Genomic DNA, 27732 nt, shown 5'->3' on the forward strand with positions numbered 1-27732 from the left:
TTTACAAATGTAGCACAGCCACATGCACAACCAAATAATAAATTATACCTTAATAGCAAATAGCTAACTGGTAACCAAGAGAAGGACCTGGAAGAAACTGAGGAGGATCAACGATGAGATAGAGAGAATACTTCATCAAATCCACTGGAGTACAATGGTCACGAATTGCAGAAAATAGAAAATGGATGATATTTCGCGAGGCCTTCATCCAAACAAAGTCTTTCACACTAAAATGGAATCTCAAGACAGGATATGGATTCCCAAGGACTCTTGGTGGCAGGCGGCAGCTTGGGAGGACCTCTATTTTATACAGGTTTACACCTGGCCTTGCTCCTCCTGCCCTCCCCAAGCGACTCCATGTCAGAAGTGTACAGCGGACCGGAATATGCTGGTCTAATCAAACCAAGTCAAACTATTTCAAAAAAAATTCAAGTTCGACATTTCGGTCATCAAAGGTCATCTAGTGGCCGAGATATTGGATTTGAGCTATGTTGACAGAAATAAAATGATCAATTGGTTGTGCAGGTTGTTATACCACATGTCAAAACTTCAATAGTAGAATTATTTATTACAAAACAATAATCACCTGGTGCTTGGTGATTAAAGTTTGTGTAGAGGCCTCATCATGCTCATAGTTCTCCACCAAAAGCTGCTGGTCTCGTTCAGCTAGCCAAGACTCCAGCTCTTCAGCTTCTGCACAAAACTGGAGCACAGGAGGATGAATCAGAGTGGAAGAATGCAAAACACCACATTATGATCAAACAAATCAAGTGATTGACTGACTTGTATATACACCACAAATCACCTTCCATATCACTGATTCTGCCTCACCGTGTGTACCTTTTCATAGAGGTCAAACTGCTCCTGGCGGCTTGCCAGAACTTTCTCAAGAGCTTTCCAGGCATCCAGAAGCTTGGCACGGTGCTGGGATAGCTTGTTGGTGGCGGGGTGGTTTGCCTGGCATAACTGATCCACCTTCTCAAGGACTCGCTTCAGTTGGATATTATGACCTATAATCTCCCCAGTCAATATCTGTGAAAGCAAAAGTGAGAATGATATAAATTAGTGGCCTACAATATCAAGGGTGACTGAAGACTGCCTTAAGCTGTTCAGTCTTGTCTCATGAGACCTTAAGTCCTGCTATATAAAGGATAAATTAATCATTACACGATGAACTGAAAATGTCTGCAGAGCACCTGTTTTTCTCCAGCAAATGGTGAGTTGCAACCAGCAAGCGTCCATAGTCAGAGGAAGCAGCAGCAGGTTGCCACTCAGAGATCCATTGGCTTTCCAACTCCATCTCACTCAGAGATAGGTGCAGTTGGTGGTTCTGAAAAAGCTTGGCTCGTCGATTAGCACGTGGACCTTCCAGCAAGCTGAGCCTAATGTAAACCATAACCGGAATGATTATGTTAATAACTTAGCAATTACCAAACATTCCCAAAATAACGTTCGCTTTTATACCTTTTCTTAAAGTCTTTTGTGGACTTCCGGATTCCACACGAGTCAAAATGTCCTGCCGCAAGTTGATTCCCCCTCCCCAGCAGCTCCCCAATCCTTATTGTCATCGTGTCCATCTCTGACTCCAGCTGCTGGTTCTGACGTAGGAGCTCTTTGCTGGATCGCAGGTCAAATCCCACCTCACCAGAAAGCAGCTGTTTCTACAGTGTTTCTAGTTTTTCCTTTGAGTCCTGATAATGACAGATCAGGATGTTGGTGTACAAGAACATCAAAGACTCAAAGCCAAGGAAATTATACTCCAATGCACAATCTTCTTCTTCTTGCATATGGCAGCTTGGCTGCTGGGTAGCCATCATTTTGTTGGGCCGCGACGATGCCACTGATGCTGTGCCCCTGTAACAGTACACTGGTACTCATTTTGTCAACCTCAGAAGGATGACAGACTGAGTCAACCCCAACTGGTGTTAATTCAGTTGCCAACGGGACTCAAACTCACGACCCTACGATCCCAAGCCAGCCACCCTAAACACTAACCCAACACCAGTCTTCAATGCACAATGATGCCATGGTAATAGCACAACAATCATACAATAGAAAGTTTCCTCAACACCACAAACAACCCAAGTCTTGGACATCCCACCTGTAAAAGATGGTTCAAGTCCAGCTGTTGTGCTACTTGTTCAAGTTTCTTCCACCTCTCTCCCATGATAACCTCAAGATTTGCCCAATGGCTGCCTAGCTCCTTTGCTGTACTGTCCACCTCATCACATGCATTGTGATTCTCCATTTTTAGCTGGGCCGCTTCCTGACATAAACAAAGCACAGAAATTCGTTACAATTAGTCAGGTACAATAAATAGATATCTGGTCCATCATACCAATGTCACATCCCCACAAAGTACTCAAGCGTAATGCGCATATAATAACCAGTCAGGTGATCATAGCTACAGATGGAGAGAAAGAAAGCAAGTATTAAAAGTGCTGTGTGCAAAAATAGACAGTAACAACAAAGCTATATCACAAAAAACGAGAAAGAGCAATCAGATATTGCAGACTCTCGCCAGAACTTGTTTTGTGTGGCATTAGTGTAATTTTGTGTGGTGTATTTTGTGTGGCATTTTGTGTTTTGGTGTGTTATAAAGTGGCAGTTCTAATTAAGTCTCTGATTAATTACATAACTTCTGGCAGTGATGACCGGGTACCAAGACGTCCCACTTTGATATAATACAACCCCGCTTTGACTGGACACCTGACGCTGACCTATGACGTTTTTTCGTTATTATTCAATTGAATTTGGAATGGGATGAAAATAAATTCAATTCAAATCAAATGGAAGACCAAATCGGTACAGTCCTGAATTGGAGTAATCAGAAGGAACCCAAAAAAGCAGAAAGCAAAGATGAAGTAATCAGGAGGAACATGCACAGGATTCATGTTTCAGCTGCTACTCCTCCACCCTAAAACACATCCAGGTACAGCCAAGTGAGCCTTATTCACAAAAAAAATTAAAAATTGAAAAAACAAAAAGAACCTAAATATCTAAAGTCTCCGCAAAGATGACTGCATCATCTGCGAAATCAATGTCAGAGATTTTGACATTCCCAAACTATGCACCGCAGCTTGATCTCTCCAACATCCTCCTGAGAATCGAGTCCATACAAGTGCTGAAAAGTGTGGGGCCAGTACACACCCCTGACGAACGCCAGTAAGAACTGGAAATAAGTCAGAGATGGTATCACCACATCTCACAGCACTCTCAGTACCAGAGTAGAATTCAGATATTAGATTGATCAGTTTCGTTGGCACCCCACGAAGACCAAGAATTCTCCACAAGGCATCCCGATTCACCGAATCAAGTGCTTAACAGAGATCAACATCGGCTGCAAGCAGCCCCTGCCAACACTCTCATCTGCATACGGTGAGGACTCAAAGAGCAAGGATACGGTCAATCGTTGACCTCTATGGTGAAAATCCTGACTCCTCTAGATGCTGGTGCTCAAGCAGATGGTGGTGAACCCTACCAATAATTATTCATGCAAAGACCTTGCACGCCACTGAGAGCAGCGTCACCCTTCGGCAGTTGTTGCAGTCCTGGCGATCACACTTCCCTTTCCAGAGAGGGACAACAAGGCCCCTCTTCCAGTCAGTTGGGATGATGCCTGTGTTCCAGGCAGAGCACAGAACTGCATGCAATGACATGAGCAGAGCATTTCCACCAGCCTTGAGAAGTTTAGCATGGATGCCACAGATCCCAGGAGCTTTACCCATTTCAAGCGGTTCACTGCAGCCTGTGTTTCCAAAAACAAAGGTGGACCACAGTTGATTGGAGCTTCAGCAATAGGGATAGTAACACCCCTGACATCCAACTTGACTGCTGGTGTGTCAGCCTGGTACAGCCACTCAAAGTAACTGGCCCAACGGGCGTTCACTTCAGACTCCTTTGTCAAGAGCCTTCCACCCTGCACTCGAACTGCAGTACACCGAGGGATGGGCTTGGAGGAACGCAATGCGTGGATTCCCCATGTAAGCAGGACAAGAATCACCTGTCCACACGTGATGCTCGACCCTCTCACAGATTCCTCGCACATAGGCCTCCTTGTCCACCTGAAGTGCACTTACAGTTTTATGCCTCAGCTTCCTGAACAGATCAGCTCTGTCCTTCAGTCTGGCCCTGAGACTGGTCAATGGTTTTCAGTGTCCCTTGAGAGACAAAATTCGTCTTCGCCCAATGGTGAGTTCCAAGATATCCACTGGCAACATCAAGGATGGTGGTCTTAAAGGCACTCCACAACTCTTCAGCTCTTTCCCAATGCACCCAGACCCCCAAATCCTGACTCAGCCTGTTCGCAAACTCCTCAGCTCCCCTCTCATCATTGAGCTTGCCAACATCCAGCCTCGGCTGGGATGGTACCATTCTCCCGGATTTGAGCTCCAGCATCAAAGTTGCTACAACAATCCTGTGGTCAGTATTAAGGAACTGAGCACTCCCTTAAACCCTGCGATCATCCTCCAGCGACCATCAACATGGTCAACCTCCTTTTCCACATCACCAGCACTGGAATAGCAAGTGCAGCGATGAGCCTGTGGGCACTGAAACCATGAACCAGCCACCCTCATTCCATGACTTCTTGCAAAGTCAAGGAACTTTGTGCTATTCTGGCTCACAGTTCCAGACCCATGGGGAACAACACATGTCATGTAACCATCCCTATCAGTTCCAGTCGATGCATTGAAATACACTAAGATCAGAAGAGTATCTCACCGATGGCACTGATCAACCACAAACTCAATCGTGGCACCGATTGCGTCCTTCACTGTGAGATCACTCGCCTCAGTTGGAGCGTTTTCAGAGACCAGGGAAACGACACTCAAGGAGTGATGAATCCTTGGTCTCATAATACACTCTTTGGCCAGTGTAACCTCAATTATCACTGGTGTCAGCTTATTGGACACAGCTACAGCAACTCCTTAGGCAAGTTCCCCATCAGAGCGACCAGACCAATAGTCGCTGTAACCACCTGCCATGATCTTGTCGCAATCTGGTCTCTGAACCTCAGAGAGTGCTGCAATACCGATGTTCAAATGCTTGAGCTCAAATGATAACAGAGACCGGTGATCATCCTCCCTTTGGGATAGGACATTCCAGGCACCCACCTGAAGGGACCGCCTCAGGTTAACCCAAGGAGACCGCCGTCTGGTGGATGACACCTCAGCACCACCCCAACACACATTACCGCAATCTTACCCTGGAAGTTTACCCCATGCTTTTCCTCCTATCATCAAAGATTGGGGGTCTCAAAGGCTTTGCCCCAATCCAGTCATCAGGTGAGCTGCCATGCGAAGGGCAGCTGCACAGGAGGTACTTCCATGGTGTGGGTTTTCAGTTTTCTTTGCATTTGTGGGTTTTGCGAAATGAAGTAGCGTCCTCAAGGTAGCGTTCTGGGCCCTGTTTTTTTTCTGGTTTTCATCAATGATCTCTCCGACTCTCTGGAAAATTCTCTTTATGTCTTTGCCGACGACTCCACCCTCTGCCGTACCATGTGTCATCCCTCAGACCGGCAAGCAGCAGCTTCTTCGCTCACTGCAGATCTGGATAAAATCACAAAATGGTCCAACATGTGGAACATGTCTTTCAATCCAGACAAATCTCACACTCTCACTATGTCTCTTTGAAAGGACTGTTTAGAAAACCCCCCCCATCCACTTTCTCAACAATCCTCTGGAAGAAGTCTTTTCTTTCAAGCTTCTGGGTCTCACTATCTGCCATGACCTTTCCTGGGAAAGTCACATTTCCAACTTCGCCTCAAAAGCCAGTCGCCGACTGGGAATCCTCGGTCGTGCAAAGTCCTTCCTCGGCCCTCTTGAGCTCCTGACCACTTACAAAGCTTTTGTCCGTAGCCTGATGGAGTACTGCTCTCCCCTCTGGGCTAGTGCTCCTGCCTCCCACCTTTCTCGGCTTCACGCTGTCAAAACCAGGGCATTTAAGATCATCGGCATCTCCTGCAATGAAGCTGAGTCTTTGGGCCTATCACTCAATCACCGCAGGTTGGTCGGTGATCTTTCTGTCTTCTACCGACTCCTCTCCAGCCTTGCCCCCCTGCTCTCTCTGCGATTTGTCCCCACCACATTTCCACATGGTGCTCAAGGTCTGCCAACAACCCCCTTCTGGTAAAACTACCAAAATCATGAATCAGTGCTCATCTTCACTCTTTCATTCCTCTTTTTTCCTGCCTTTGGAATAAACTTCCTCACTCTATTCTTTCCCATTCTTCCCTCCAGGCTTTCAAAACAGCTGTTCACCACCACCTCTTATCCAAATCCTCGATCTTTTCTACCCCCGATAATCCACCCAAGCCCACTTCCTTCAATTCCCCTGCTTTCCTTCCTGAAAGTCCCTGTGATGTCCATCTTCTCTTCGGCATGTTCCCCGTCCCATCCACATCCCTCTCCCTTCCACAGTTCACCTAATGTGTCTGTTCCCCACTGTTTTGTTCCTTCCACTCCCGCCCCTCTTGTCTCATGCCCCCTTGCTGTGAGTTGTGTGTTAGCTCTCATACGAGCCTCGACAATGTATACAAAAAAAAAAGTGTTTTACGGTGGCCGGAGTGCAAATCCTGCCACCAACCTCCTAAAAAGTAACCCAGCTGCAGGAGAATGTCTACAGTCACAGTAGAGCACTTTCAATGAATGGCCGTTGGCTCACAAGATCCTCCACCCTTTGACAAGTTTTGTTTTTAATCCTGCTTGGTGTCCATATAATATCCATTCACCCTCCTCATGCAGAAACCTGGTGGGGGAGACGGTTTAGTCGCCGACAACCAGACCATGAAGCAGGTTCGTACAGGTCTACATGGTACCTGTATCAAGTCTCAGATCTAATCAGGCCTGAGCTGACACATATCTTCGATTTAGAAGTGATGGAAAGCCAAGTGCAATTTTGGATGCGAGATGGTAATGGAACGTGTGTATTACCTTACATTTGATAAAAGACCTCTTAATACATATTAAAAAAGAGGGGAGGGGTGGTAGTGGTGGAATGGAGTGTAAGTTGAGAATCCAGGAATTAATTTGGGAAAGAAATTGGAGGGGTATGTCACCATGGGGTACCCAACCCCCAAATTACCCAATTACCACATAACAGGGCTTTATTTTGCCATTGATGTTCCAATGATGAGAACAGGATGCAATTTGGAACTTAAAATCAAAACATATGCTGTTCTGCGATGAGAAAGACAAACCAGAGAAAAAGGTAAGAATATAAAGTAAAAACAATAGAAAGGAGAAGAAAAAGAAGCATAAAATCAAAGTTTAATAAAAGCAGCATGTGCAAAATTAAAGATCAATGTCCATCCATCAATCCATTGGGACCATACTCCCATCCATGTGCAGAGTGTTGGTGCTGCCTAAGCAGTCTCCTGGGCTATTGGGCACAATCCTGGATGGGTCGCCATTCCGACGCAGTCTTCCAGCAAGCTGGTACTCATTTTGCCGACCTCAGGATGACAGGCTGAGTCAACCCCACCTGGTATTAATTCAACAGCCAAACGGGATTTGAACTCAGGACCCTGGGATCCCAAGCCCACGACGCGAGACCAATGCAAATTACATCACAGTTGATCCACCCCCAATAAAGTCATTTGTAAATCAATAAATTTTCTCAACAAAATGTTTACAGACCTCTTTGAGAAATAAGGTGAAGGGACATTTCAGTCCTGAGCCCATCTATGAAACGAGAGAGAAGAGAGAAGAGAGAAGAGAGAAGAGAGAAGAGAGAAGAGAGAAGAGAGAAGAGAGAAGAGAGAAGAGAGAAGAGAGAAGAGAGAAGAGAGAAGAGAGAAGAGAGAAGAGAGAAGAGAGAAGAGAAAATTTTATGCAGGAATTGAGGCAGGAGCAGAGATGTCAGGGTACACAGTTCGAAGGGACTGGGAAGATAGCAATAAAAATTTAGGAGGAGTCAAGTGTCAGAATTATCAATCAACAAGCAATTGTGCTCGTTGCTGAAGTCTGACATGCCTGTCAACTGTCACGTTTCCTTCTCTGCTCATCTTTGAGACCTCCCCCTCCAGGTCCTCCACCATGTTGTCAAATGCCCTCAAAGAGATTTCAAACTCTTCATGTCGTTTCTGGAGACTTTCCACCTCACCAACGGAATCCTGCCACACACACAGCTCAGTTCAAGAGATGAAGTCTATAATAAGTAGTCTTTGATTAACAAGTGAACATTGACAATGGAAGCTTATTTTGCAAACTGTAAGTGTCCCTCAAGATAAACACTAAAGGTAGTTGTGTTCCAAATGGGTACAAATATAAAACATGGTTGTCAATATTTTGCTATTACAAATGATGAGAACAGGAACACAGGATATGAATGAGAGGTTACCAGCACACCCCATACAGTCTGAGATTGGACGAAATTGATGGAAACCCTCAATGTCAGACATGAGATCACGGCCATCTCTCTGGACATGTATCAAGCATTTGATACATTCTGGGTATAGCCTTCATCGTGCAAAGTCTTTCCTTGGCAAATCTGAACTTTTGACAACCTACAAGGCCTTCATTTGCAGGTTGATGGAGTACTACTCTTTCCTTTGGTCTAGTACCCCAACCTCACACATTAACCTTCTTGATGCCGTGAGTATGGCCTTCAAATTAATTGGGATCTCCCACGATGAAACTGAGTGTCTTGGCCTGTTACTCTCGCATCGCAGGTCGGTTGGTGGCTTCTCTGTAACCTATCACCAACTCTTTGGTCTTGCACCCCTATGCCCTTTATTGGCTCTGTCCCTCCCAGGTTTCAGCACATTGTCTGCCAGTAACCCTCTTCTTGTTAAACTCCCAAAATCCAGGCTCAATGTTTACCTCCACTCATTTGTCCCTCTTTTCTCTCACCTGTGAAACCAACTTCCCCAGTCTGTTCACTCCCATTCTTCACTCCAGGGCTTCAAGACAGCTGTTCACCATGACTTCAGGTCATCTCGTACCCATACTCATGACCTCTTCTACCCCCAAATTACCCCATTCCCAAGTAATCAATTTTCCAGGTTATTGTGATTTTCACCCCCTTCTCCCTCCTTTTAGTTTGTTAGTTTTTGGTTGGTTTGTTCATTTTCTGTTTCATCTCCACTTTCCTTTTACTCTTGCTGTGGTTCATTCAACTTGTGTGCAGCTTGTTCACCCCGATGCGTCCGTCCCCCTCTCTCCTTGATCTCATTCTCACTCTCACTTGTACTCTGTGGCTGGTGTTTCCCCCTTTCCATTTTGCTCTTGCGCTTCCATTTTGCTCTCGCCAGGAAGACGGAGAATATACTGTCATTCAAAAGAGCAGTGCAGAAAAAGATTATTATAAATACAGGCCAGTGAGTTTATTTCAAATTCCAAGCAAGGTCATGGAGTCCATCATAGCTGCTGACATTAAGTTTCCTCTTTTCAAACAGCCTGATGTTTGACCATCAGTTTGGATTCCAGCCCTGTCAATCAACTTTGGGAACACTGCCGTTTTTCTCTCATGGATGGAGACCCTGATTATGATCAAGTGACAGGTCAGGGAGATGTTTGTGGACCTCTTCAACAAGAGATCAGGACCGTCTCCATGGTAATATCTCAGAAATTCGACAGTCCGACATCCTGTTCTGCTGGCAAAGCTTGCTGTCTGTGGCATATAAGGCCACCTTCATGCCTGGCTTTCTGCTTCTTTCACTCTCACAGTGAACATTTTGCTATCAATGGAATACTCTCTTTTTCTGTCCCAGTGGAGGCTGGAGTGTTTCAAGGCAGCATCTTAGGCCCAGTGTTGTCTTCATATTGCAGTAAAACAACAACTTATCTGATGCTCTGGAAAATTCTCTTCCTTTTTGCAGATCCCACATCAGTCATTCCGAGGTGTAATATTATATTACACCAATAACCCTACACAACGCAACCCTCTTACTTGCAGGTTACTGTTTTTGTTCACCACCTTTCTTTCTCTTCATAAATCTCTATCTTGTGTCCCACTGCTGCCCCACTTTACCACGATCATTATGTTGCCTTTTTGTTATCTGGAACCTTCCTCTCCATGAGCCTAGGTTTTAGTCACAAAAATAACAATTCTTTGCATGGTAATATAATACGCACAAATGAACAAGTTAAGACCGAGATATTTGTTTGGCTTTCCTATCTGAGCACTTATATCACAGGTGCAGAACCCATAAACTATTGATTTGTCCATTTTCGAATCATGTGCCTGTAATGCATTGCCAGATTGTTAATGTTTGAATTTCATTGATTATATTCCCATACACCAAGTCCATCAAGCTTGAGGAAGGCCTCGTGACTGGACAGCGTTGCCTCAGCGCGCTCGGCATCCTTTTCAACACGAAGGGAGCGCAGTATCTCAGATAGCCAATTGTCCTGATTCTCCCAAGTATTGGTGAGTTCTGAGCCATGCCCATCCAGAGCCTTTAGGAGAACATGCAATTCTCCACTGTCTGGCTCACGACTCAACACTTCATGCACCTTTTCCTGCAAGGCTTCATGGCTGCAAAAAAGGGAACCAGTACAGTTTCAGACAATTTACACCAACTGTCACCAATCACCACAACATCTAGTAGTCATCTTCACTTACCACTTTCTCCAGAGACGTATTTCTGGCAACAGCTGTCTGACTTGCTGCTGTAGTTGTTGGCCTGATTGGACATCTCTTGGGACATCGATCTCCTCAAGCATCATAAAAAGATTTCTGGCTTCATCCTGCAAACCATGGCCTTGCTCAACTAACTGTTGTTGCTCCAGCGTACGCCTGAGCCTCTTCTGGTGCTCTATTGCTAGGTGGCAGAGTTCAGCATACTGATTCTTAAGCTCTTGCTGCCGAGTAGAAACGAGGTCACTCTCTGATGGATCATTGGTTCGGGCCCATGGAGTCAAGGGACAGGAAACGAAAGTAAAAGGTTATAACGGCCAGTGATGAAGGTTCGAGCAACCATGAATGTTATGATCACCACCGGCATTCATGAATCATTATCTTAGCAAGTTAATATATTTCTAAATAAAAGAAGCTGGAAACATTACATATCAAGTATATTCATTTTAGGTGAGGTTAATTCAACAAAACGTTGCCATGCAATTACCAATGAGCAAAAACCTTCTCATATATGATGGCAATCAAACTTTTTGGTAAAAAAAAACCTTCAGGTTAAGAGTAAGACACCAATCAAGGAAAATGATTAATATTTAACACAAAAATTATCTCATTACCACCACAATATTACTGAATGATTATACTTGTATGCTTGGTGTTGGTTTTATGATTAGGGTGGTGGGCTTGAGATCCCAGGATCCTGAGTTCAAGTCCAAATCAACTGTTGAATTAATACCAGGTGGGGTTGACTCTGCCTGTCATCCTTCTGAGGTCGGCAAAATGAGTAACAGCTTGCTGGGTCCTGTGTCAGAGTAGCGACTTGTCGAGGATTGTGCCCAATAGCTAAGGCGACTGCTTAGGCAGCACCAATGCTCTGCATAGAGTATGATCCCGATGGATGGATGGATGGATTATACTTACGCTTTGCCAAGATTGAGGATACAAGTCAAATTTCGATCCAATGCATGCACTTCTCGCTGGTGTACATCATGCTGTCTCAAAAGTTGCTCCGTTGCACCAGCCGAATTACCGACACCATTTGATAAAATCTAGGAGATCTTTTCCTCCACGGTAGAAGCAAGATCTTTGTGAGCATCAAGAAAGACTTGGACATTGCTTGCTTCAATCAACATCTTATCACGTGCTTCCTGTAGTTCACCGAGCTTCTCCCACCTGCATGAGAAGACATAAAGCGGCCTTGTGAAGTAGAATGATTACCAGAGGATACTTTTCATGAGAGCAAGTTAATAAATAAGGTGAACTTTACAGTCACCAATAGTTCATGTGTGTATCATAATATTAAGTGTGAAATTGCAGGGACAAGGGTGAGTCACTTGTTGAGACTTGAGTACCCAACTTCACTGCATGTGGGGCTTGTAATCGGGCTGTCAAAATGGCTACCCTAACAAGAGTACACACAATCTGGCCTGCATGCATCTGGTACATCAACGGCACTTCAACTTCAACTCCCCTTTGGGTCTGAGAGTGGGTCAAAGTGCGGCCTCTTCTTCAACACCCCGAGTCTGCATCGAAGAAACGGCTAACCTTCAAGGAGCAAATGTGGAGGGTGCAGAATAGGTATTGCCCCATCAGACAGTCTCTGTTAAACACGGGTCTTCTGTGCCGGGATCTTTAATCCCATGAAGAGCCAAAAGGTATCTAACTACTGCATTCAGTTACAACTTACCGCTTCCCAAGGTCCAACAATGGAAAGCTAAATTTTGGTGGTGGCATACACAGGAGGCAAAAGGATGGAAAACATTTCCTTCCTTTGTAAAGGTATATTTATAAAGAGTATGGGAGAAAGGTGGACGGGACATGCAAAACGGAACAAACCTAGCGAGTCAACAGACATGAGCAGGGAGAAGGGAATATGCAACTTATGTACCGGGAAATAAATAAAACCCAACCCCCTAAATGGCGCCTCACAACACACTCTCACTTACGATGGGGCAGAAGAGGGAGTGTATTGGCACAGGCTAGTTGAGGTCCTACGGTGATGAGCAACTCGGCCCACAAAGGTGAGAAGAGATGCAAACAATGAGCGATGCAAGCAAGGAGCGACGTAGGAAATATGGCACAGATTGAAAAATGATGATCCCCAGAGGTCAGGGCTGGTGTGTCTTCTCCCCTGTGCAATGCCGAATGGATTCTCTGAACCTTGTGTTCCGCATCCGTTAGATCCTCCCAATGTTTTGGATCGCCTCCCCAAACGGTGGATCCGGCATTGGCTGGCCGCCGGCGTGGGTGGACCTTCCTCTCGCCGTCCATGCACATGAAAAAAGTCTTCCACCCCTTCCAAGCTTCTCTTGGACGCGCACATGCCGACAGTTCGTCACGGTCCTTAAGCCACTGTCACACCTTGACGATTTAGCCAGCGTATGAAAAATGTCTAAAACGCTGGCACACGTCGAATGCGTATTGGGTAAGTTTTGTATATGTTAAGAGCACGCTGGCATACGTCGAATGCGTATTGGGTAAGTTTTGTATATGTTAAGAGCACGCTGGCATACGTCGTAGTATGCTGGCATACGTCGTAGTACGCCGAGCTCGTCGACAAATTTTAACATGCTCAAAAATTTTCAACGTATGCCAGCGTATGACTCACATGTTCCGTAAACGCTGGCCTTAAGTTGCAGGCAAGTTACGCTATCGTTGACACACGTTACTTATAAGTTACTCATAAGTCGAAACACGTCGAGATAATGTTTAGCCTACCCGAAACTTATTTCTAACCTATGAGTAACGTGTTGTAGGCACGTTACGCGATCGTTGACACACGTCGCCACTCGTTACTCATAAGTCGAAACACGTCGACATAATGTTTAGCGTACCCGAAACTTATTTCTAACCTATGAGTAACGTATCTCCAATGCACATTGACGTATGTAGACGTATTTGACGTCTTGCAGACGACCACAGGACTGACTGAACGTGTTTCTAACCTACAGCTACTGTATAATGGCGTATTGGCAGTGTTTAGGGGAATTGGTATATAAAAATGGGGTTCACACAGGAGGAACCCGTCAGTGTTCCAGACTCCATGGTTTTTTTTTTTTTTTTCCTTCGGCCTGACGATGATGTTGACACTTCGATTTCAAGTGCGGTTATAATATAATTTAATTAATAGGCTGCCGCTCAACGATTTAAATCATAACCGCACTAGAATTCGAAGTGTCAACATCACCGTCATGCTGAAGAAAGAAAGAAAGAAAGAAAAAAAAACCTTGGAGTCTGGAACACTGACGGGTTCCTCCTGTGTGAACCCCATTTTTATATACTAATTCCCCTAAACGCTGCCAATATGCCATTATACGGAAGCTGCAAGTTATAAACACGTTCAGTAAGTTCTATGGTCGTCCGGAAGACATCAAATACGTCTACATACGTCAATGTGCGTTGCACATACGTTACACGTAGGTTCAAAGCACATTACTCATAGGTAAGAAATAAGTTTTGGGTACGCTAAACATTACCTCGATGCGTTTCGACTTATGAGTAACTTGCAAGTAACGTGTGTCAACGATCGCATAACGTGCCTATAACTTATGGCCAGAGTATGCAGAACGTGTGCATCATATGCTGGCATACGTCGAAAAATTTTCAGCATGCTTAAAATTTGTCGACGTACTCGGCGTACTACGACGTATGCCAGCGTGCTTCAGCGTGCTCTTAATGTATACAAAACTTACCCATAACGTATTCGAAGTGTGCCAGCGTATTCGGCAATTTTTTCATACGTCGGCATACGCTGGCTAAAACGTCAAGGTGTGACAGCGGCTTGACACTTCGATGTCTAGTGCGGTTATGATTTGAATCGTCGAGTGGCAGCCTTTTAATAGGCTACGCCACGTGATCGTCGGCGATACGCTGCCGCTCGCTATGCATACGTTAGACTATTGTTGGGCATAGGTTGTGAACGCCAACAAGACGCTAAGCATTCGTTGGTATAAGTTATCTATATGTTATCGAAACGTTATGTGTACGTTACTAATACGTTATGCATACGTCCAACTCGTTATGAATATGCCCAAAAATGGAAAAAAGCATCAATAGTTCAGCGTACTCCAGGATTTTACATACATTTTGATACGTTGCCATACGCTGGCTAAAACGTCAAGGTGTGACAGCGGCTTTAGGAAAGCATGTGGCACTTTCCCGTGTATTTCCATGCACAATTCCTCACCTGGCCTCACCTGCTTTATACCATACAATCTTATCATGACTATCTTTAAGGTTAACACTCACCACCCTCTTGGTGCACATATGATGGAGGGGTGGGAGGAGGGAGGGGAGGGTGTGGTAGGAGGCAGTGGGAGGGTGAGGGGTTGAAGGAGAGACCCACCCCTTCCCTTCCCTCCTCCCCAGGTACTCCTGCCAGTATATTACATACAACTTAACTGAACAGGTCGCTATTACATGGCAATCTCACGTACCCGAAACACACAGTCCATGTTACACTTTCCACAATCTAGCTATTACCCCCCCCCCCTTCTTCATTCCACCTCCCCCACTCCATCCACATAGGTCTATTCCAGTGAGGTGTAAAGGTAGGGGCAGAAAGTAGTCGAGCAGGGAGGTGTGCAATGTAATTTAGGATTAAGTCAAATGCATTCACCAAATACAAAGTAACAGGACTGGAGTCCAACTCAGATAAGTATAGGAAGAAACAGAGACTAATTCAGAAAATAATTTGGCAAGCCAAAAAACGTTTTGCATGCTTTTTGTAAGAAATCTATATCATAATGCAGAAATGTGTGTGTTTCATCAAATAGTGTGTACTTTCGCTTACACGAAGCAAAACAACAGATATTACACTTGGAACCTCATTCCTGTAAAAAGACTTGTTTGCTTAATTGAAGCTTTTTCGACACAAAAGCTTGCTGTGAGCAGGTTTTACACGCTTTTTGTTCCAAATCAATATCCTTATACAGAATCGCATCTCTTTCACAAAATAGAATATGAAAAGGACATGGCTCAAAATATTTAACATACCAGCAAGTTATTATTTAAGCCTACAAGAGGTGAAAGGTTGGATGAAGAGTGTGGACTCCTTGAGTAATAGTACAGAATTGGTGGATGATGAGGGTGAGGTGGCAGCCTTATTAAAGATGGTTTTTCTTCTTCTACATTTGCACAGGAACAGTCAGGGTAACTTTCAATAGCTGGGAGTATCTATCTCAAGGGTGAGCAAGGGCTTTTAGAAGAGATTCATGTAAGAGTAGAAGATGTAAAGAAACAGCTAGGAAAATTAAGGGATGATAAAGCTCCAGGGCCAGATAATATGCATTCCAGAATATTGAGGGAAATGGCAGCGTAGATAAGTGTAGCATTAACCGATATCTTTAACAGCTCATTGGAATCACGACAGGTACCAGAGGATTGGAGAGTAGCAAATGTAAGATCGTTATGTAAGAAAGTTTCCAGAGAAGAATTGGGGAACTACATACCTGTTAGCTTGACTTCAGTCGTGGGAAAGGTATTGGAGATGTTAATTGAGGAACACATAAGGGGAAGCATTTAAATAATTTTGCTCGAGCTCTTCCATTTTGCTCTCGCCTGGAAGACGGAGAATATACTGTCATTCAAAAGAGCAGTGCAGAAAAAGATTATTATAAATACAGGCCAGTGAGTTTACTTCAAATTCCAAGCAAGGTCAGAGTCCATCATAGCTGCTGACATTATGTTTCCTCTTTTCAAACAGCCTGATGTTTGACCATCAGTTTGGATTCCAGCCCTGTCAATCAACTTTGGGAACACTGCCGTTTTTCTCTCATGGATGGAGACCCTGATGATGATCAAGTGACAGGTCAGGGAGATGTTTGTGGAAAGGAAAGTCATGTTTAACAAATTTATTGTAGTTTTATGAAGCAGTTTCAGACTGTGGATGAGGGAAGTGCAGTGGTGTCGCATAGCTTGACCAGTGGTTCTTAAATTTGGGTGCAAGTACCTCCTGGGGGTGCGACGCGTCATTTCTGGGGGTACAAACATGCCGGCTGGTTCAATTACAAATATTCTGAGAACCAAAGGAGTGCGGGCACCAAAAAAGGTGAAGAACCACTTATCTCGACTTTCGAAAGGTATTTGAAAAGGTACCACATAGAAGATTGTTTTCTCAGGTGAGGGATGGTAGGATGACTAACTGAATTGGAAACTGGGTTCGTGAGAAGTAGAAAAGAGTGGATGTGAGTGGGAGGATGCAAGTAGTGGGGAACCTCGTAGCATTATTATTCATAACTTACATCAATTATTTTGATAGTGGTGTGTGTTAAGAGTTGGATTAATAAATTTTCAGATGACACAAACTTGGAGGTAAGGTTGATGGCAGAGAGAGAGGGATGATCACATTCAGGAAAGTCGAGCTACGTACCTTCATTCATTGGGCAAAAGACTTTCATAAAGAAATATAAGGTGCTGGGATGGTTAAGAATAATGAAAATATGGATTACATAATAAAAGGAACAGTGCTGGAGCATGTCACACAGAAGAAGGATCTGGGGTGGTAATAAATATGGTGGTGGGGGTAAGCAGACAGCACAGCGCCAAGCAGCTAAACATGAAGTTAACAGGGTTTTAGGTTATATTTGTTGTGAGATAAATTATAAATCAAAAGAGGTAGTGTTTACATTGTATAGAATTTAACGAGGCCTCATCTATAATATTGTGCACCATTTTGGTCACTGCATCTGGGGAAGGGCATATCTGCCATGCAGAGGGCTCAGCATAGGGCTTTTAGATTGATTCTGGGGCAACTTAGTTCTTTGGGTTCCTTCTTGGTATTCCGTTTCATTATATTTGTACCATATCCTGATGCTGTGTGGACTGTGCTCTCCTGCTGACGGACCTCTAGTGGCTTGTACATGTTGCTGCATTTGAGCCTGAGGAGTAACTGCTGAATCTATCTGTCTGGGTTCTTCCTGACATCTTTGTTCCTCTCACATTTCTTTCTATTTCTATTATATTTTTCTTTCTTTCTTTCACAATTCTCTTTATTCATTCTAATTCTTGCTTTTTCTTCTCTTTTATCTTTTACTCTCTTTCTTTATCTAACTCCAGAAGGAGAAGTGAATTCTTGCAGAATTTTTCTGCAAGGCTCACTTGGCCACGCCAGGATGGGTTTGAGAGTTGAGGAGTAGCGGCTGAAACCCGAATCATATCCAGGTTCCTCCTGATGACTCCATCTTTGCTCTTTACTTATTCTGGTTCCTTCTTGGTCTTCCGTTTCACTATGATGAGCGGCTGAATGAGACAGGGCTTTATACACTAGAAAGGAGATGGTAATTAGGGGATATGATAAAGATGTTTAACATAATGAAAGGTATGGACAAAATAAGTGTGGAAGCGTTTTTCAGAAGAATAGACATTGATGGGACCAGGGGCCATAGCCTAAAAGTAAATAAGATGAGAGTTAAGGCCCAGTCACACCTTGACGTTTTAGCCAGCGATGGCAACGTATTAAAATTTATGTAAAACGCTGGCTTTTGTTGAACTTTTGATGTTTTTTTTTTTAAAGATTCGGACGTATTCATAGCGACTTGGTCTTATGTATAACGCATTAGTAACGGACACAGAACGTTTCGTTGTGTTATAGATAACTTATACCAACGAATGCTGAACCTGTTGTCGGCCTACACAACCTATGCCCAACGATAGTCTAACTTAGGCATAGCGCGTTGCACGCATCGCCGACGATGTCGTGACGTAGCCTATTAAAAGGCTGACGCACAACGATTCGAATCATAACTGCCGTAGAAATGGAAGTGTCAACATCGCAGTCACACCTTGGTGATCTTGCCAGCGTATGCCGACCTAAGAAAAATGTGTCCAAAACGTTGGGGCACTTGAAATACGGTATGAGTAAGTTTGGTATACGTGAGTAGAACGCTAAAGTACGCTATCATACGTCGTAGTCATACGTCGTAGTAAGTAGAGTACGTCAAGAAATTTTAAACATGTTCAAAATTTTACGACGTACTTGGCGTATGACACACGTTCCGCATACGATGGGGATAAGTTGTACACACGATATGCGGACGCTTACATACGTTCACAAAGGCTACTTATAAGCTACTCATAAGTCGAAACACATCGCGGTAATGTCTTTTTTACGCGAAACCTATTTCTAACTTATGTTTGACGTGCTTTGAACCAATTCTTTACGTAGTCCCAACACACATTGACGTATCTAGACGTATTCCAATGACGTCTTCCGGTCGACAAAAAAATAAATGAACGCGTTTCTAACTTGCAACTGCCATATAAAGACGTGTTCCCAGCGATTTTGGGAATTGGTATATAAAATTGGTGTTCATAAAAGGGGAACCCAACGGTGTTTTCGAGTCCTTTTTGAGTCGATGTCCATGTCAGCAGTAACAGTATCAGTATCAGTATTATTATTAGTAGTAGTTTGTTCATGTTGGCAGTAGTAGGTGAGTGTGAGGGGGAGGGTGTGGGTTATGATGGATCCTCCTTGCGTCCACGTGTCCATGGGTAGGAGACATCTTTGCACCATTATTCGAAGTTCTTCACGGCTAATTTTTTATGGGGCTTTTTCAACAATGAGCTATGGCTTGTTTTTACGATTTAGGTCTATTCATAACGGGTTGGACAAATGCACAATGAACTAATAATGTGCATAGAGCACTTTGATAACATAGATATGGTATACCAACGAATAATTATCGTGTAGCCGGCGTTCACAAACTATGCCCAACGATAGCCTAACTTATCCATATCGTGCGGCAGTTTATCTTTGCCGGTGACGTGGGGTTTGCTATTCATAGGCTGCCACTCAACGATTTAAATGGCTGCATCTCCACTATTGAAAGTAGACGCTTGCGCTCAACAATTGGATTTTTTTTTTTTTCACACTCAACGACTTTTAAACGGAACCACTCAACTATTTTCATTGTTTATAATGAACGATTTAAAATGCTGTCACTCGCCTTTATTTTTTCACGCTGGGGTTTGGAAATTTTAATCGTTTCTATGGAACGTGCTAAATCGCTCAAACTCCACCATTGAAAGTAGACGCTTGCGCTCAACAATTGGATTTTTTTTTTTACACTCAACGACTTTTAAACGGTACCACTCAACTATTTTCATTGTTTACAATGAACGATTTAAAATGCTGTCACTCGCCTTTATTTTTTCACGCTGGGGTTTGGAAATTTGAAGCGTTTCTTCTGAACGTGTGAAAACGCTCAAACTCAACTATTTCAAATAGAAGCTGCCGATGGACAATTGGAATCATAGCCAAGCTAGACATCGAAGTGTGAACATCCTCGTCATGCCGAAGAAAAGTTTGAAGAATGCTGCAAATAAGTGTCTTGGCCCTGGCCGTGGACGCTGACGCAAGGACGATCCATTATACCGACGTCTTTCAGCCTATGAGTAACTTAAAAGTAACGTCTGTCGACGTGTGGCAACAATCGCGTAACGTGCCAACAACACGTTAATCATAGGTTAGAAATAAGTTTCGGGTATGCTAAACATTACCTCGGCGTGTCTCAACTTATGATTAACTTACACGTAGCATGTGTTGACGTCTGTCAACGATCGCAGACCATGCATACAACTTGTGGCCAGCGTAGCGGAACGTGTGAGTCATACGCCGGCATACGTCGTGAAATTTCAAGCATGTAAAAATTTGAGGACAACCGAAAAGTACAACGTTTAAAGCCAGCGTACAACGACGTATGGCAGTATTTTTCAGCGTGCTCTCAATGTTATCAAAACTTACCCATAACGTATTCAACATGTGCCAGCGTTTTCGAAAAAATTTTCAAAAATCGGCATACGTTGGCTAAAACGTCAAGGTGTGACTGGGCCATTCGAACATTAGTAAAGCAAGGGCCTTTCTGTCAGAGAGCAGTTAATGCATGGAATGGTATCACTACACAAAGGTAGTTGTAGCAGAAATAAGAGATACAGTTGCTTTCAATAGAATTTAGATAGGTGCCTCCTCTATGTATTGGATAAAGAGGGGCTCAGGGACATTGGCAGGACTTGAAGGTAGCCTGTGTGGAGATGGGTGATGATTTCTGGGGTTGATGCAGCGTGGGGCATGATGGTAAATATGGCCTCCACATGCACTAAAGGTCCTCGTATATCCTTGTATTTCCTGATGGATCAGTGAGGATGTCATCAGGTTTTTCTTCGTAAAGGCAACAAGAAGTTTGATGTTCTTCGGAGAAAGACTGCACAATATGGTATGAACTGTATGGAGTGGGAAAATGTGTATGAATGGTGTGAAGAATTTTCAAAAGAATGGATGAATGTCTGCTGACAAGGGGACTCACTCATCTTGCTGTCGTTTTTGAAATTGTTCACGCAATTCATTCACTTTTTTAAAATGGACATTCAGTTTGTACGATATTGTGCCGTCATTCTCCTAAGAATGCCAAAGTTTGACACCTTTATTAATCAATTTCTGATGCCTCTGCACATCTCCATAAGAGTGGAGTCTTGTAATGGGGCCACCAGCTTTACAACACAATTACTAACACCACATATGGAGAAGTCGTGTTCGATAAGTGGCCAACAAATGAGTTGACCAACGAACACTTGCCCCTGCAATATTGAACATATTATAATTGTATTACACACATGCACTTTTATTGACAGTAAAACCCACTTTCTTTATTTATTGATTTACCTTCACATTTCCAAGTACAAATCAATTGCTATTATTTATGATATTCAATGATCATCAGTGATCACCAGTTGCTTCATAATTTATTTTCTCAGCACATCAACACGCTTCATTGAAAGGACAAATCCAACATTGTATTGATACCAGATTGCACTGCCAATATTGTACAGTGGCACGTTCCCCTCAAAAGGGGCATTGGGTTAGGTGTTCTTCTTTCACAGATATCCCACCTGGAATGGACTTCCTTCTGTCGTTTTTTTTAAATTTTGGCCTCCTCTTCGTGTCTGCGCTGTATACACCCTTTTGCCATGTCATCGACCTTTTCCAGCTGTCTCTTTCCAGCTGCCAGGTCAGCAAGTAAGCCCTGTGAACAGGAAGGGAATAGGGTAAGCATACATTTGTGAATAAATTGATATTTTCTTTTACACTTATGGAAGTTTTTCAAGTTCCAATTCACTAATGATAAAATATTATCTGGCTGTGTGATTAAATATTTGTATATTTCTCCACTGGCTTATATGGGCTTGAGTCCCATGTGGTTGCTCACTCTCACTTGTCAAACATTCTGAATATGCCAAACACCTTTAATATGGGCTGAGGAGGCTTTTGTTCTGCAGTGGATTGAAATAGGCTGGTTTACACTTTTATGTTTAATTTGTTTATGGTGCTTCATTCATTGTCACTTTTGTTACTGGAAGGAGTAAGTCATTCAAAAGAATTATCACACAGCAAACTGTCATTAAGAGGAATAGTCTGAGATAGTTATGATGAATAGTCTGCGAGATGAGTTTCATGATAATTGAGAAAAATTGATTGAATGCAGACCTTGTGTATTTTGTGCATATATATTGATTCATTGTTCATATTTTATCAGAAAACAAATTAAAACAAATAATAAATGGTTACATGTGCATAATGCAGAAGAACTCAGAAATAGGGGTAACAGAGGGGGTATAAAATGTGAGCTTTTCCACCTCAAACTGGTGGTGAAGGAGATCCAGGTTGTCAGCATGTGGTTTCCTGCTGAGTATATTTTCCATGTCAGCCATCCATGAGTCTGGCATGTCACATTCCACCAGAAACTTGAACAGCTGTCCATCTTCAACTAGCTTTCGTTGCCGATCCTGTTTGGCAGAAGATTCAAATAAAGACTGAAAGGTTGAAATCTTCCCATTGTCCACTGCTTGCTGAAGGAGGCACAATAACTTTGAAATCTTCAAGTACAGCCGAAATCAAAAGACCAGCAAAACAACAGCAATGTGTTTTTAAATTTCAACAATATGAAATTTTTTTAATTGATTTAAAAAAATTTGACTTCAAGAAATTTGATCATGTTAATTATTACAATTGTTATTATTATTATTATTATTTATTTTTAATTCCCATGAGGTGGAGTGGTGAAATGTCCTGCTGTCATGGACATTTGTTATTGGTTCACGAAAAAATATTTTCACGAAAAAAATAAGTGACCACTATATTCGTTATTGTTGTGTGTCTGTCTGTCTGAATGTCTGTCTGTCCCGAGCATAGCTCCGTGGGGTTTGATCCGATCCTGATAAAATTTTGGTGGGAGGTTTATATCATGATCGAGTTGTGTTTTCCTGAGAATGGGCGTGGTGCGCCCATTATGGGCGGAGCCACGCCCAAAAAACATGTGTTTTTAGGGGGTAGCCGATTTCAATTTGCATCTTCTCCTTGGGGGTTTGTCGAATCTGACAGGGGTTTTGGTATTTGGCTAGCCCAATGGCACCTGCATAGCCCCACAGAGCTCAATTTTTCATTTTCGTCCCAAGGTCAAGGTCACAAGGTCACGAACTTAGAAAATTGTGAATTTTGACATAAAAAAATTATTTTCTCCGAGGGGTTTGTCGAATCTGGCAGGGGCTTCAGTATTTGGTTAGCCCAATGGCACCTGCATAGCCCCACGGAGCTCAATCTTTTATTTTCGTCCCAAGGTCAAGGTCACAAGGTCACAAAGTTAGAAAATTGCGAATTTTGACATAAAAATCATCTGACCGACCAAACTTTGAGAGCTTGGATGACAATATTTTTTATGCATAATCTTGAAGTCATTCCCCACCTAAAGTCTTGAAAGAATTTTGCTCTATCTCGAACACCTTGCCCGTGGCGCCCCCTTCAAGTTTGTTTTTACACTGATTTCATCAAAGTATGGATAATCCGAGGAGTGCGAAATGCCATATAGCCTATATGACGTTATATTGTTCCTGGAATGTTCCGGGGGAAGTTTTGCACCAAAGGTCATGATCCTTGACCTTTGACCTTTAAAGTTCACAAAGGACAAATTTTCAAAATTGTGGGAATCGAACCGGGTTTTCGACCTTCTTCGATGAACTAACTCCAATAAGCTATAGCACGTATCCTGTTTCCTTATTTTAATGTCCGCAACATTGTTTTGTGACCTTTAAAAGTTATGCAAAGGTCAAATTTTGAAAGCTGTTGAACGAAAACGGGTTTTCGACATTTTGCAGATAATGACCTGTCACTCGTACCACATCATGTTGATCATTTTTATAACTTGGTCAAACATTATCAAATTGCCTCATCCTTGACTTCTGAAACAATCTACATCGTTAAATACCACTCGTGAATCATCGTCATCTTCAGACTTGTACGATTTAGATTTGTTGAACGGGTTTCGTTTTTGCAACTGCTAAACTTTATCAGTGCATGTATAACATATGCAAATCTGATCAGTCTTCAAGTATTCATTCGGTTTGAAGGTTACAATCAAGTGCAGAAGTTACTTTGACCCTGGTGTTAAGTAACAGTTCCTTGTGTACCAGAGAAGTTTTTGGAACGAGGCCCTGCCCTCTGTACCCTTCAAGGCTCAGTCCAATGTAAGGCTGTTCCTCACTGCATCGGAGTCCAACCCAACAACCTCCAATAATCAGGCCAATGATGAAAAACATTTTTCTGTTCCATAAGCTTTACTCATTTATAGACAGTAGCATAAGGCTATTAAAATGACTCAAAATACAAGTGATGAAAGATGATCTTTAAGTCTGTGGCTTGACGTAAAAGGTCAATGGCCAAGATAAATAAAACTGTTTTTTCGAAATTTTTTTCGACAAGATCAACGAAATTTCTCCCCATATTTATTTTATCACAACTTGTACCTTTTTGCATCATTATTTTCACCTCTTTTATTGTTCTTCTTCCTTGTCCCCTTATTTCAACAAAATTCTCATGCACATCTCAAACCAATTCACTGTGCACAAACTCAAGAGTATATAGAGAGTCAAGGCACAAGGAATAGTCCACATTTTATATTACTTGTTACATACAGTGAAGGCATTACAAAGTGAATATATTATCAGTGGTGTTTTCACAATTTTTAGTCACAAAGTGACCTTGTAATGTCCTCATCTGAACACCGAGCTCGTGATGCAGGGAATGCCAGCTTTACATCCCATATATGGTGTTAATTTGTCACATGATGCCCAGCTCAAGAAACCAGGTTTAAATCCAGTATATAATAATGTTTGTGGGGAAGATGGAAGAACTTCATAGTAAAGGTAGAATTGTACAGAGTGCAACGAATGAGTATTCGCCAAAGAGTAGCATGGCCAGTGGAGGTATATGAGACATTTTGATGCAACTTAAGATGGGAAACTGTGAGCTTAAGTGTTACATGTCGCCACGGGGGGGGGGGGGGGTGGTGCTGTGTTAATTTAGGTAGAGTCTAAGGCTAATTTCTCCCAGGATGTGATTGCCTCCTGTGACCTTTTTCCATGTTTTTGCATTTCAAGACCGGCGATAAAAAGGAATCACGTCCTTAGAACAACTGAGCCAGACATTTCCAAGCAGGCGAAAACCCCACCTCCAGGAATGACAACAAGTGAGACCATGTCCCTGGGGGTGGAGGATGGATGGGGTGATGTCAGAGAAGAGAGGAGGATCGAGTTAGAATCGGCAGTTGGGACACGAACAAGGAGCAAAAAGGGAGGTTTTGTGAGGAATGCAATTGAGACAGAGGATCTGGTTGGCCACCCTCCACACTACAAAAAAAAGTCAGCGCGAATCCTGTTTAGCACCATTTTGGACGCAGTTTCCTATGCAGTGACGACACAGTTTGGCAAACCCCAAGATTCAGAAACTCATCTCTAAGCACACAGCTAAGTGCTGGGAGAAAGGGAGGATCATTCTTTTATTCATTCTGTCCCCTTGTCTGTATTAAATTCTTACGTAGGCACCTCAAATAGGAATTTAGGTTATCTCATTATCGCGTTTTGATTTATTTACATTATAAAAACAATTGATTCCTGTTTATTAAACCCCTATTTATTAACTTTGCTTGTGTTGTCTATTTGTCGTGGGTTCGAGTATAAGCCCTTGTCCTCCGTCGTGGTAAATGCTTCTGGTACGTGTCTTCGCCGCTCCCATCGCGAGTGAGCCAAAATCTCCAAGGATCACGTGCTCGCCTCCAAGGTAGAACTGTTTGGCTCTCCAACCAGGTCGGTCTAACCCCCCCCCCACACGACGATATTGTGTTCATTTTTCTATTCACATTCTTGTCCAGGATAGTTTTTGTATTCAGAAGTTTCTCCATAAGCTTCAGGTGCTGGAAAGTGGGGGCAAGGGGAAGTAATTTTGTTCACGAAAATGGTGATCAGCATCTTCTAAATCAAATCTTATTTTTGATGGAATATCAAATACATTGAGTAGTTTGTAATTCCTTGTTCATGTAAACATAAAGCATCTGTGGAATACTGTTTGTTGTACTGTATGTTCTAAAATGATATATGTTCATGCTGAATTGGTTGAAACGTATATGACATTTTGCAAGAATTTGGCAAATTATTTATTCATTAATTATCTTACTTGAGGATATTAAAAAGAGAGAGGGTAAGAGTTTATCATTAGTACCTCTGCCATATGGCAAACTTCCTGGTACATCCCATTAAGATTCTGTTGGCGATCTTTGATGCTGTGTCGGTCATGTTGCGATTCAATGCCAAGTGGACTTTTCATAGGAGTCATTGTTCCCTTCATGGAGTTGCTGAGTCTGTCCAATACTGGTGTCTTTGCAATCTGCTGACAAGTCCAAGAAGTATGAAAATCTTACAAGCCAGGACAAGAGTGAGATAAAGGATTAAGTGAGAGAAAAGAAAGAACATCAAATGCAAAGTAGACTCACCACGACAAATTAAATGAATACTGAATGAGTAGATATTCAAAAGTCAAAACAAAATGTTTTTTTATTCCACTCCTACTAACCTGATGTATCTCTAACCTGGGATGGGATTTCCTTGCAGTATTTGGCTGGCACATGCCCTCGCTGTCCCTGTCTGTTCTTCACTTGCCACCAGTCATTGGTTGCCTTCTTCTGAAGCAGTAGCACTTCAGACTTGGCTGCTGAGAAGTCTTTCCCTGAAAGAGGAAGAAATGCAAAGAAGATGGCAAGCCTCTCAATCATTGATCACTTGGCCAATGACAAGCAATCATAACGAATATTTATTCACATCAGGCAATTGCCATGATGTATAACCACTGCAGTTGTGAAGATTCATCAAGATTTTTAATTATGAAGAAGACCAAAAGCAAATAAACTTTCCAGTTAAAATATGCCAGAAATATTTTTTAGAAAAAGGTGTAAATCAAACGTTTCTGCCATAGAATGGCTTTCTTCAACGACTAAATTAATTTTTATCCCGTGCACGCAACGCGAAAATCAGGCTTAAGCAATTGGTTCACTTTGTCCATCTGTCTAAAGGTCCAGTCACACCTTGACGTTTTAGCCAGCTTATGCCGATTTTTGGAAAATTTGTCTAAAACGCTGGTACACGTCGAATACGTTATGGGTAAGTTTTGATAACATTGAGAGCATGCTGCAAAACACTGCCATACGTCGTTGTACGCTGGCTTTAAACGTTGTACTTTTCGGTTGTCCTCAAATTTTCCATGCTTGAAATTTTAAGACTTATGCCAGCGTATGACTCACACGTTCCGCATAACGCTGGCCATAAGTTGTAGGCACGTCACACGATCGTTGACACACGTTACTTGTGAGTTACTCGTAAGTCGAAACACGTTGAGGTAATGTTTAGCGTACCCGAAACTTATTTCTAACCTATGAGTTACGTGTTGTACTCACGTTACGCGATCGTTGACACACGTCGACACACGTTACTTGTAAGGTGCTCATAAGTCGAAACACATCAAGGTAATGGTTAGTGTCAGTGTGTCCAGACTCCGTTTTTTTTTTTTGTTGTTTTTTTTTTCTTCCTTCCTTCGGTATGATGGTGATTTTGACACTTCGATTTCTAGTGCGGTTATAATATAATATAATTAATAGGCTGCCGCTCAACGATTTAAATCATAACCACTGTACACTGTACACCGTCATACCGAAGAAAAAAAAAAAAAAAAAACGGGAGTCTGGAACACTGACGCTAACCATTACCTTGACGCGTTTTGACTTATGAGCACCTTACAAGTAACGTGTGTCGATGTGCGTCAACGATCGCATATTGTGCGTA

At 42.8% G+C, this 27732-nt stretch overlaps 3 protein-coding genes across 6 annotated transcripts in view; all 3 read right to left on the minus strand.

Annotated features, from left to right (window-relative positions):
* Window positions 1-11695, minus strand: part of LOC147028728 (spectrin alpha chain, non-erythrocytic 1-like) — a 33501-nt gene extending 21806 nt beyond the window's left edge. For 2 of the 4 annotated variants that reach the window (XM_085879406.1, XM_085879403.1), the window contains exons 1-6: window positions 11500-11695; window positions 2102-2266; window positions 1465-1691; window positions 1197-1382; window positions 832-1032; window positions 587-703 (exon numbers count right to left, since the gene is read on the minus strand). The gene's annotated coding sequence lies outside the window, so the exon portion shown is untranslated. The remainder of the gene's footprint in view (window positions 1-586; window positions 704-831; window positions 1033-1196; window positions 1383-1464; window positions 1692-2101; window positions 2267-11499) is intronic. The other 2 variants (XM_085879404.1, XM_085879405.1) reach the window with 2 other exon arrangements.
* Window positions 7251-10811, minus strand: LOC147028730 (spectrin beta chain, non-erythrocytic 1-like). The gene is made up of 3 exons (XM_085879409.1): window positions 10567-10811; window positions 10242-10479; window positions 7251-8113 (listed from the first exon to the last, which is right to left on the minus strand). The coding sequence occupies exons 1-3, from the start codon at window positions 10668-10670 to the stop codon at window positions 7931-7933; spliced, it is 525 nt and encodes a 174-aa protein (XP_085735535.1). The 5' UTR covers window positions 10671-10811; the 3' UTR covers window positions 7251-7930.
* The window catches only part of LOC147028729 (spectrin alpha chain-like), a 69728-nt gene continuing 49246 nt past the window's right edge, over window positions 7251-27732 (minus strand). The window contains exons 12-16 of the mRNA XM_085879407.1: window positions 26487-26623; window positions 26120-26287; window positions 22207-22356; window positions 21463-21596; window positions 7251-11751 (exon numbers count right to left, since the gene is read on the minus strand). Coding sequence (XP_085735533.1) covers window positions 21492-21596; window positions 22207-22356; window positions 26120-26287; window positions 26487-26623 — 560 coding nt within the window. The 3' untranslated portion in view covers window positions 7251-11751; window positions 21463-21491. The remainder of the gene's footprint in view (window positions 11752-21462; window positions 21597-22206; window positions 22357-26119; window positions 26288-26486; window positions 26624-27732) is intronic.

The sequence above is a fragment of the Eptatretus burgeri genome, chromosome 4 (genome assembly GCF_056783735.1).
Source record: "Eptatretus burgeri isolate ZD-2024b chromosome 4, Ebu_testis_v1, whole genome shotgun sequence".
Classification (NCBI taxonomy): Eukaryota; Metazoa; Chordata; class Myxini; order Myxiniformes; family Myxinidae; genus Eptatretus; species Eptatretus burgeri.

Excerpts from the sequence above, each read along its gene's own strand:
- LOC147028730 (XM_085879409.1), bottom strand. The coding sequence starts at position 10,670 with ATGATGCTTGAGGAGATCGATGTCCCAAGAGATGTCCAATCAGGCCAA. Across the intron at positions 10,480-10,566 it reads ATACGTCTCTGGAGAAAGTG|CCATGAAGCCTTGCAGGAAA; the intron begins GTAAGTGAAGAT and ends CCTTTTTTGCAG. Across the intron at positions 8,114-10,241 it reads TCAAGCTTGATGGACTTGGT|GATTCCGTTGGTGAGGTGGA; the intron begins GTATGGGAATAT and ends TGTGTGTGGCAG.